At 47.6% G+C, this 11893-nt stretch overlaps 1 protein-coding gene across 1 annotated transcript; it reads right to left on the bottom strand.

Annotated features, from left to right (window-relative positions):
- Positions 1-770: 770 nt before the first annotated feature.
- On the bottom strand, positions 771-8311 carry LOC137892003 (LON peptidase N-terminal domain and RING finger protein 2-like). The gene is given in 13 exon segments (XM_068736889.1): positions 771-2029; positions 2336-2485; positions 2631-2765; positions 2910-3011; positions 3013-3097; positions 3308-3429; positions 3571-3685; positions 3825-3915; positions 4009-4219; positions 4602-4757; positions 4885-5007; positions 5178-5296; positions 7322-8311. Coding segments are annotated over 13 exon segments (2256 nt in total). The 5' UTR covers positions 8010-8311; the 3' UTR covers positions 771-1870.
- Positions 8312-11893: the final 3582 nt, after the last annotated feature.

Here is an 11893-nt window from a genome sequence, read left to right as displayed (position 1 = left end):
ACCACTGCAGCGTGTGATCTGTGTCGACGGAGGACTACAACAGGAAGCAGCTGCTACCAAAACAAACACAGAAATGGGGCAGAATATGATTTTTACTTTATTTGCAATAAAAAATAGGTATAAGATCTCCCTTTACAAATATAGCAGGGAAACGCAGGAGGTCGTGAACCCCCGCCGCCACACGGCGAGCAAGTGACTGCAGAGGAGTCAGGAACATCTGGAAGGACAGACTCACACACAGACAGTGAATTTAAACGCTAAGAATGCAATCACAGCCGTCCGTCACGTGACGACAACTTAAAGTTAATGTGACTTTAAGGAGGCTCCTTACTAGACGACTCGGAGAGGTGGTTCACTCTAAGCAACCGACACTTTCCTCATCAATCATCCTTTTTAGAAAAGGTTGGCTGTTGAAGTTCACATTCAGTGTTTCTCACCAAAACTAAATTCAAGGAGGTTTCTCTAAGGTGCTACTAGTGGTGCTAGTTTTAAATGCATGCTACATCGCTGTGGTTCCATCCCCACCGGAGGAGCTTCGTTTCGTCTCACAGACTCAGCGGTCGCCGGGACGCTTTGAAGCCTCGAGTTTGGAGATTTGGCCGTCGCTCTCTTGGCTGTTTTGCAGTTTTGCAGCTTCACTGTTCAGAACCAGAGGTGGTCATATGTCTCTCTCTCTCTCTCTCTCTCCCTCCATCTCCACTCTGCCTCCACTCTTCCCTCTGTCCAATGACAATGGATCTAAATCACTTTCCGGGGGGGGGGGGGGGGGGGGGGGGGGGGTCACGACTGTGCAACATTTAACCCGTTTTCCTTCATAGTTTCCAGTTTGTTTTCTTCAACCAGCTCCTGCAAACGTGTTTCCGAGCTTCTCCACCGATCGACAGACGGTTCGCTGGACGCCGCTGAAGACGTTGTTCTGGTGAGAAACACTGAATGCAAACAGAAGTAGCGGCATGACAGCGTGCATGTAAACGTATCAGAGACAGAGAGAGAGGGTGAAATGTTCCTTAAATTAAACATTTAAAAAGGCCTCAGAGTTACATCGATATCCACGTGAATTCCCCGACTTAAGATTTCACCACACACACACACACACACACACACACACACACACACACACACTTGAGGGTATAGCAGAGAGAGAGAGAGAGAGAGAGAGAGAGAGAGAATCACAAAAGAACACAAAGAGGAGGAGCGATGTACAATCAGCCCCGATGACGTCCCAGAGAGATGCTACGACAGGACATGGACTCAGTCCTGCAGGGTGGTAGAAAGCTCCGGGTCTCTTTGCACGCGACTCGTGGCTCAGTCAGGAAGCAGCTGGTGCAGGAGTGTGACCTCACGTGCACGAGTGTGACCTCACGTGCACGAGTGTGACCTCACGGCACCTCGCCCACATGGATTGTGTCAGTGCAGGTAGGAGGAAAAAACAAAAGAAGAAGAAGAAAAATAAAAATAAAACGTCCACATATACAGTCAGACCGGGTACATTCACTTGGGCGTTTTAACGCCGCGTGTTTCTTGTTTTTTTTTTTTTTTTTGCGGTCACGGAAAACTTCAGTTTCAGCTAAGAAGAAACGCCGCTCAGCAGGAGCAGCAGGAGCAGCAGGAGGACACGGCGCTCCCTCACGACAGAGGCTCCGAGCGGAAGTGGAACAGCTTCCGGCGAGAGAACGAGTGAACGAGAGAACGAGTGAACGAGAGAACAAGAGAGGAAAGGAGCGTCCACACGAGAGGGAGAGAGAGAGCGAGGCAGTCACCGACGACCTGCTGGACTTCATGGAAGCCAGAGCGGTTCGGGGTTTTGGGTCTCTCCCCCCCCTCCCCCTCCCCCTCCCCTCCTCCCCTCCCCACGAGCGGCCGGGGGTGATCACCGCGGCCTCTTCCTCGTGACGAAGATGAGGACCCTGCGGATGGCGATGAGGCGGTCCTTGAGGGAGGTCATGGCCAGGATGGTGAGCTGGGCTCGGTTCTCCAGCGGCAGGACGGCGAGCAGCCACCAGCACCAGGCCGGACCGCTGGGACTGGCCTGCAGGGGGGGAAGAAGAGACGGAGACGGTTTATCTGTCTGTCTCACATGCTCCGTGTGGACACAGCTTCATGTTAGACGTCCAGGACACCTGGAAACTAAACTCCGTAGTGATGTCAGTCTAAGTCTGAATTCATGTCTCGTTTCCTCAAGACGACAAGCACACTTTTAAAACGCTTGTTTTCTGAATGGAGTCTGTATCAATCGGTGCTATGCTAAGCTAACATTGTAGCAGCTCCATCAACACTCAACATATCGTCACATAAGAGTAAATACGCTCCGTCTCCGTGACGGGGGTCCGCTCACCTGCGGGTCGGGGTCTTTGCTGGGAAGGCTTCCGAAGTGGCTGAGGATCTGGCTCTTCATGTTGTCCTTCAGGGAGGTGAACCAGTTGTTGGCCTGCTCGTAGACGGCGTTGTGCAGCTTCAGAAGATCCATCAGCTCCTCCCCCTCCACCTGATCGGACATTTTAGATTACTTCTCAGCTACTTCATTAACAAGCGGTGAACAGGAAGTGACCACATCTGGACTGAGGAGGAGGGACGTAGAGACGCCGTACACGTGTCCGGTAGAGAACCTGTCAATCAGCGTGAAAACACACCTTCTTGTCCTCCAGGTACTCGATCTTGGCGGTGTTGTAGCCGTCTCTCTGCCCGTGGCTGAGCACCTTGAACCGCGACACGCCGATGGTGTCAACCACCGAGCGACCGTCGGGAAAGAACTTCACGTCTCGCACCTGAAACGACAGTTTGACTTCGTCTTCACGCCGGCAGAATCTCAGAAGTGATCCGACTTCACACAGCGGAGCAGAGTCATCCCGTCTCACACACACACACACACACACACTCACACTCACACTCACACTCACACTCACACTCACCTCCAGCATGCAGCCGTAGTCGGCGAAGCCTTTGAGCTCGTCCGCTATGCACATGCCGAACTGCTTGGTGCCCGTCTCCATGGAGCGGCGGATCATGAGGCGGGTAGCGAGGCTCGAACACGTGCAGCGGGCAGGTGATGGTGGGGAACGCCATGGTGCACACGAAGATGGGAACCTCCTGGTTCAAGCTGAGAGAGAGAGAGAGAGAGAGAGAGAGAGAGAGAGAGAGAGAGAGAGAGAGACAGAGAGACAGAGAGACTGTGAGGACGCGTCGGTGGAATAAAGACCACACTAGCATTCTCTCTCCTCTGGCAGCAAGACAAACTTTAACAAACTTGTGTGTGTGTGTGTGTGTGTGTGTGTGTGTGTGTGTGTGTGTGTGTGTGTGTTTGACTAACTTGGACAGCTCCTTCATCTCCTCTTCGTGGATCTTCTTCCTCTCCGCCAGCTCGTCTCCTAGGTATCGCTGCAGCACTTCCTCCATCAGCAGGGTCTTGCTGTAGCCCCTAGTGGCCAGATACTGCAATGACAACACACACACACACACACACACACACACACACACACACACACACAAGTTACAGTTACAAACTAGATCTTCATCATCATGAACAAATCTCACAGTAATAAAGCAGTGACGGAGAGGCGGGTCCTGCCGTACCTCAGACAGGTTCTCTTTGCACAGAGGACAGTTGGAGTTGTGGTCCAGGCAGCGCTCCAGACACTTCAGGCAGAAGGTGTGTCCACAGGGAGTGGCCACCGGCTCGTAGAACAACCTGGAGAACAGACGGAACAAATGAACACGCAGCGCTCCGAGGAACCTGAAAAACGCTGGAGAAACATCCTCCGGCCTGAAGTATAAGTGTGTGTACTGCTACAGTGTTTCTCAAACGCAGGTGTTGTTCATGTCGTCACCTCATGCAGAGCGAACACTCCATGTCTCCGCTGTCCAACAGCTCCGCAGGGAACGAGCGTCCAACAAACAGCGAGCGAGCGGCGCTGTCGTCTGCAGGGAGACAGCGTCACATGGTCAGCACAGTTCACACTCACACCTCAGTCCACGGCTCACTTCTCTCAGAGTGAACTCAGGCCGTCTCACCGGGTCGGAGCAGTTTGGAGGGAGGGTTGAAGACCGAGGAGGGTCCGTCCCCGCTGTGCTTCCTCTTGAGGCCACCGGGGGGCGCCGGCAGAGCAGCCAGGACGCCGGCCAGACTCTTGGTGCCGCACTCGTCTGCAGAGAGACACCCAGAGGAGAGTCTGGAGGACGGCCCGTCCACCGGAGGACTTTTAGTCACACTGAACTCTGAGTCCTGGACAGACAGAGAGAGAGAGAGAGAGAGAGAGAGAGAGAGAGAGAGAGAGAGAGACACAGAGACAGAGAGAGAGAGAGAGAGACAGACACAGAGACAGAGAGAGAGAGAGAGACAGACACAGAGACAGAGAGAGAGAGAGAGAGAGAGAGAGAGAGAGAGACAGACACAGAGACAGAGAGAGAGAGAGAGAGAGACAGACACAGAGACAGAGAGACAGAGAGACCAAAATTAACCATTATTGTAAACAATGGCATCTTCTGGTGTTCAGAGGGTTGAGTGGTCAAAGACTAAACGTCCTCACATTTCAGATGTCTCCATGTGTCTCAGTGGGGTGTGTGTGTTAGTGTGTGTGTGTGTGTGTGTGTGTGTGTGTACTAACCTGTACGGAGGAGCCCGGTCTCTGAGTGAGTGGTCTCAGGGTCCTCAGCAGGGCCGGGGGCTTGATGAGGCGGGTGGCCACCCCCCCCTGCAGCGGGTGCAGCGGCGTCGGCAGGTCCTGGTTCTCAAAGACCGAGGAGAACACCTCGCTGAGGACCTGCAGGGAGGACACCAGACCACCACGTTAACAACACACACACACACACACACACACACTACAGAGAGATCTTCTCCTTGTTCTGGGACTCCAAACCAGAAGACTGAAAGGTGAAGAAGCGATTCACCTTCTGAGCCTCCAGCTTCACTTTGGTCCAATTGGGTTTCAGCGCCACACACCACAGGTACTCCTGCAGGGCCGCGTCGTTCCGGCCCGCTTCACTCAGCGCCGTCGCTTTAAGACAGTGAGCCTGAGACCAACACGACGCATTATTAAGATTCAGGACAAAGTCACAGTTTCATAGCAGCAGTTCATGTGTATTAAGTCATCATCTAGACCTCTCCTGTGACATGAAGAACAACTCTCTGCTGCTCATGAACAGAACATCTGGGTGACACATCTGGTTCATTTCTGTCTCACCTTCGTCCACAGAGGCTTCATCCTGCAGAGGACGTTGGCGTCCTGCACGGCCTGACTGAAGCTCCTCATCTCCATGTGCAACTCAGCCCGCTGACGCAGCAGTCTGCCTGAAGAGGGCGCTGTAGACCACACACACACACACACACACACACACACACACACACACACACACACACACGGTCAGGTCGGTGGACAGACCTCCAGGTGTTTCTGGGTCCATCAGAAGTAGGGCAACGATGTAACATGTAGCTGGAGACCTGTTTGAGAAGCTTATGCAGTGAGACTAGTTTTACGGTAATATACCATATGCAGGTCTGCGCTGTTGGCACGGTGTCAGGACTGAAGGACTTCACTTCAGCTGATTGTTTGGACTCCTTTGGTACTCAACGGGGTTTTTAGACCGGCACACATCACAGCACAGTCGCCTTTGGCACTTTTCGTTGGAGGAACTTTGGATTGCAAGTAATTTGAGGAACTATTTTTTTCCAAAGTGAACAGGAGCTGCAGGAGCTGCAGGAGCCGAGTCAGCTGACACACCGTGTTTATATGCCAACAAAATATGAGGCTTCAAACAGCCTTCATGTGAGGCTGCCAGGACGGACCTTTGGAGAACTGCTGCTTCCATCACTGACGTCTTAATGTATTCTTTACACTTTCATTTTGTAGTAACGTTATTCTATAACTGGCATGCCGGTTTGGTCAATTTTCTGGTTTAAGCCGGTTTGATGGTATGTAAACCGGCTGAACCAGTACCGGTGAGTGGAGCAGGTTCACGTGTTCTCAGCGTAGACCACATGAACTATGCATGGAGTCTCCATGGAGTCCCCATGGAGGCTCCTGAAGAAGCGTCTCCGGACGTCTCCGTCTTTTGGCCGCGACGACGCGTTCCGACACTAACAACGGTCGAAGAGGTCGAATCGTCTCCGGAGCTCGGAGCAGACGGCTAGCGACCCGAGACGACGCCCACATGTCACTCAAAGAGGCCACGCCCTCAATCAGACCCAAATTTAAACCGTGACGTAATGTAAACCGTTACTGTGAGCCTGGATCTCATCCACAGAGACACAAACCGTATTCAGGTTGGATAACAGCTGTAGTTGTGTTGACATGGTGAGCTCATCACTCACACACACACACACACACACACACACACACACACACACACACACACACACACACACACACACACACACACACACACACTCCTGCTGCGTTTGTTGGGAAAACAGTGGCTGGCGGTGAGGTAGCTGTGAAGACACGCTGTCCTCGTTTCACCCTCAGTCCTCCAGACAGAAGGCATGAATCAATATTCATCGGGGGGGGGGGGGGGGGGGGCATACTGAGACGTTCAAAATGAGAATAAAAAGAGAGAGAGAGAGAGAGAGAGAGACTGGAACTTGAAGCTGTTTCAAAGACCAGAAGGGGAAGAAAAGAGGTCACTTCAACTTCCTGTGAGGATTCAGACAGACTGGTTCTGACCCGGCCCGCGATCACTCAGACACACAGACGCTCTTTATGTAGAACACCGGAGCAGAAGAATCTCCAGGTTCAGGAGAAATCCCCCCAAACACACTCAGGTCACAGCACAGTGAGCTGCTGCTTTGATAACGCAGCGCAGCACCGGTCACAGTCGGCCGCCATCACTTTTCACTGTTACCCAACGCTTCACAAAGCAGCTTATAAAACACCAGAAGTGAGGGGGAGGAGCTTATGCTCAACCCAAGCCATGCACAGCTCGAGAATGGACACCGTGCATGATGTAAGCATTTCACATACCAGGTTTTTGGTGGAAATAATAGGGGGACTAGGGGGACCCCCCCCCCCCCCAAAATAACAACAAGAGCTACACCCCCTCTCTCCCAGCTGCACCACAGCACTACAGAGCAGGGTGTGTGAGTGTGCCACTGCAGAGCAGGAGATCAGAATGTGTGTGTGTGCCGCTTAGGTAACCGAGTCTGATGCGTCACAGAGTCTCTGACCTCAGCGCAATGCTAAAATAGGTGGCCCCCTATGGGCGACACCGGGGAACTGCACTGAAAAGTAGGTCACCTGTGCAAAGAAACACTTGAGTGTGGATGAAAAGGTAAATAAACACAACTTGTCTTTGTTTGTTTGTCGCATACACAACGTGTGTGTCCTCTTACCCAGATCCACGGCAGCGTCGTACTTCTCCAAAGCCTCCGAGAGGTTCTGGTTTTTCCACAGAACCTCTCCCTCCATCCAGCACTTCCTGGCTCTGCTCTCGGTGGCGAACAGTTTGTCCAGCAGGCCGCTGAGAACCACGTCCAGTCTGCGGCCGTGGGGCAGTCCTCCGTCCTTCTTGTTCAACGCCTGCTTGCAGTGAGCACACTCCTTCACGGAGTCCTCGTCCTCCAAGCAGCTTTTGCAGAAAGTGTGTCCGCACTCCACGGTCGTGGGCTCGTGGAGGAGACGTTTGCAGAGGCGACAGGAGAACAAGTCCAACGCGTCGTCCTCTCCACATTCTCCGTCACTTTCCACCCCATCTTCTCCACCGCCGATGCTGATGCTTCTACCATACCCGTTGGACGTCCCGAGCTCTTTCTCGCGGAGAGTCCGCGCGATGGTTTCCACCAAGATCGGAAGCTCCTCCGGGCGCAGTTTCCCCAGGCTCGCCGCCGTGCAGTACGAGTCCAGCGCCTCGGAGATCCGCCCGGCTCTGGTCAGAGAGTCGGCCTTCCTCAGACACAACCTCCTGTCCGGCTGCTGGAGGTCTGCGAGCTGCGAGCTGTAGATCTCCACGGCCAGGTCAAAGTCTCCAGCGCGGTTGGCCTCCTCTGCCACCTCCAGCATGTCGCTGCAGACCTCCAGCATGTCGGCGCAGACCTCCAGGACTCCAGGGCTGCTGGACAGCGGGTGGACGGACAGCTCGTCCCGGTGAGACCTCGCTTCGGTCTCCGTCTTCTTCTTTGTAAAAGGGGGGGGGGGGGGGGGAATCTAGATGCTTAACCGGAGACGAGGCTCACTCAAAGTCTGGCTCTCACTGCTAGCCATTTCAAAAGTAGGTCATTCAGAGTCATACGACCCAAACCCGGATCAAATGGTCCGTCTTCCTGCTGTCAGGCTGGACAACCAGCTCACAACACAACACTGTCAATCTGAGCAGTACAAATACAATACTACTTCTATTCTGTATGAATATATATATATATATATATATATATATATATATATATATATATATATATATATATATATATATATATATATATATATATAAACTTTGAGTTATTTCACATTCTTTACTGTTTTGATCTTGTTTCTTCACTATGTCTCTTGCTCGCACTACGCTGCTGTAATCCTGCACATTAAATAATATTTAATTAAATAATAAAGGATTATCTTTTGTTATCTAGAGCCCCACAAACAGCCACACTCGTACCTGTAAACACCGGCTCTCTGCGGTGTTACATACTAAACGTTCCGCCTCGTCAGCCACTCCCTCTCTTCCACCTTTTTAACAGCACAGATTCGATAACGTCTCTCGGCTGTAGGAACCAGATAGTATCACTTATTAAGAGCGCATAATACAAATATAAATATATATGCATTCTACAGCAACGTTTCCGGTCAGCCGAAGAGGTGCGGTGGTTAAAGTCCTCCGTCAGTAATAAGAAGCTTATAAATTCCCATTTGGTCCAACGTGCTAACTCGGGGTGTTTTCTCTTTTAGGCTTTAAAATATCCACAAATATCTAAAATTGAAGATTCACAAACTCTCGCCAAAAACCGATGTCCCCTACAAAAAGAAAACCGTATATTATAACGAATCCATTCGCCATTGCTTCTTCTTCAACGACGAGCAACGCCCGATGAAAATAAAGCAGTCGCACCGGAGCTCTCCATCTTGGTCCGCTAGCCTGTTAGCTTCAGGAGGCTAAAAAGGTTCTGTGTGCGTCGTTCTGGATTGGGCGTCACATGACGCGCGACGCGGGCTCCCATTGGCCCGTTAACTGGCTCGCTTATATAACGCTATAACAGATATTGTATAACTTCCCAGAAGGCAACAGTGGTGGACTAGTCGTCTCTGAGTTAAAAACAAGCTCACTTATTATGTTTTAAATAATACGTGATAACACGTAATATCATTTATATATATATAGTTATATATATATATATATATATATATATATATATATATATATATATATATATATATATATATATATATAAAACTATATAACTATATATATAATACATAATAATAATAAATAATAATATCATAAATAACACATTATATCATATATATATAAATAAAACATAATAATAATATAATAAATAACACATGATATCATATATATATAAATAATACATAATAATATAATAAATAATACGTGATATCACAGTAAAATGATATCATGAATAGTTCATGTATTTTATGAAATTATATAGAATGATACATAATATAATAAATGACACGTGATATGACAGTAAAGAGTGTTCTCTTTGAGTGTAATATCACTGTCGCTGCTTCACTCAGAGTCCCGGATGTTTTGATTTGCTGTTTTGTTTTTTTATGTAATGCATTTATATAAGCAGAGTTTTTCCCTTGTTAAAATATGAAACACTAAACTATCGTGTTGCAGAGCCTTTGAGCCACAATAACGAGAGAATAAGCAGCCTGGATTCTGGAGGACCAATGAGTGACTACATGGGGCCTCCTGCTAGGACCTACTCTAACGTTTAGATATAATAACCAACAGAACGTTGTCTCTATTCTTAAATATATATACATATATATATATATAGGGTAAAAAAAATAAATCATAATAATAACAAATACAAACAGAGTTTACAAAGTGCTTTGACTGACAGAGCAAAGCTAAATGGAGGCAACATAACATATAAAGCTCTATGTATTGTATCTTATTTAACCTTTTTAACCAATGACTGATGGAAAACGTGTTTTGAGACTGTTTAGTAGTTTATAGTGTTTAGTAGTTTATAGTGTTTAGTAGTTTACAGTGTTTAGTAGTTTATAGTGTTTAGTAGTTTACAGTGTTTAGTGGTTTACAGTGTTTAGTAGTTTATAGTGTTTCGTAGTTTATAGTGTTTCGTAGTTTATAGTGTTGAGTAGTTTATAGTGTTTCGTAGTTTACAGTGTTTCGTAGTTTACAGTGTTTCGTAGTTTACAGTGTTTCGTAGTTTACAGTGTTTAGTAGTTTACAGTGTTTAGTAGTTTACAGTGTTTCGTAGTTTACAGTGTTTCGTAGTTTACAGTGTTTCGTAGTTTATAGTGTTGAGTAGTTTACAGTGTTGAGTAGTTTACAGTGTTGAGTAGTTTATAGTGTTTAGTAGTTTATAGTGTTTAGTAGTTTACAGTGTTTCGTAGTTTATAGTGTTTCGTAGTTTACAGTGTTTAGTAGTTTACAGTGTTTAGTAGTTTACAGTGTTTAGTAGTTTACAGTGTTTCGTAGTTTATAGTGTTTAGTAGTTTACAGTGTTTCGTAGTTTACAGTGTTTCGTAGTTTACAGTGTTTCGTAGTTTATAGTGTTTCGTAGTTTATAGTGTTGAGTAGTTTACAGTGTTTAGTAGTTTACAGTGTTGAGTAGTTTATAGTGTTGAGTAGTTTATAGTGTTTAGTAGTTTACAGTGTTTCGTAGTTTATAGTGTTTCGTAGTTTACAGTGTTTCGTAGTTTACAGTGTTTAGTAGTTTATAGGTTCTTCTGTTAATAAATGCACTTATAAATCTAGACAACGTGTTGGTGATCATCATTTTTAAAAGCTTCATCCTCTCAGTGTCTGGCTTCAGAGAGCTTCTCACATATCTCCACTGTATGTCTCATCATTGTACTTTTATTTAAACTATTTAGTAAATAAACTGGACTGGATTCCTTCTTTTTTTAAAGTCACAAAGTTTGACAGTAATTCAGTAAAACAAAGAATAAAGAACATGAAGTGTTGTTGTGGCTGTATGGCCATCACATGGACTATTAGAGTGACTTTTAACCGGTGAAGTGAGACCTTTGAGGCTGTAGTTTCAGGACGATCTCTGCGTCTTAACTGAGATCAACACACACGCTGTCAAACAGTACGTTGGCTCATAATCATCATTCGTTCAGCACCCCGTTTCTAACAGAAGGTTTCATAATTGACTATTTTAAATGCTCCACATATCACCAGCAAGCTTCGTGAATCTGCATCTCCCATATAAAAACCTCCCTCTTGGTAATTTTCCTAATTGAACAACGGTTGTATAAATGCCGTCTGAGCCTCTGAAGTACCATAAAGCCGCTGCTGTGCTATCAGTTCAACAGGCTCTGCAGGAAGCGTGTGTGTGTGTGTGTGTGTGTGTGTGTGTGTGTGTGTGTGTGTGTGTGTGTGTGTGTGTGTGTGTGTGTGTGTGTGTGTGTGAGATGAGTGTCCTGATAAGGTGTCGTGTAATGATATAACCTGCCGCCTCACACAGGTGCAGACATGTGCACACCTGCACTGATGCAGCTACGCCGTGTTACGCTGCTCAGCCTTATGAGACTGACCCACATTTTAGACCTCTCACTCTTTCAGCTCTCTTTTAATTCTCGACACAGATTTCATATTTTCAATAGAAATGCCAAAGCCTCGTCGGTGAAATGTGTCAGAACATGAGGTGACAATAATTAATAATTTCCCTTTTTATTGCAGCAGCCAAGAACGCGAGGAAATGACACCCCCACATCCTTAATTTAATTATGATAATTAATAATTATCTTTTCAG

This window comes from Cebidichthys violaceus, unplaced genomic scaffold, assembly GCF_023349555.1.
Source record: "Cebidichthys violaceus isolate CVI_PGR_0920_01 unplaced genomic scaffold, fCebVio1.0.p SCAF_11, whole genome shotgun sequence".
NCBI lineage: Eukaryota > Metazoa > Chordata > Actinopteri > Perciformes > Stichaeidae > Cebidichthys > Cebidichthys violaceus.
Note: the sequence above shows the minus strand (reverse complement) of the source record. Positions and strands in the feature narration are given on the sequence as shown.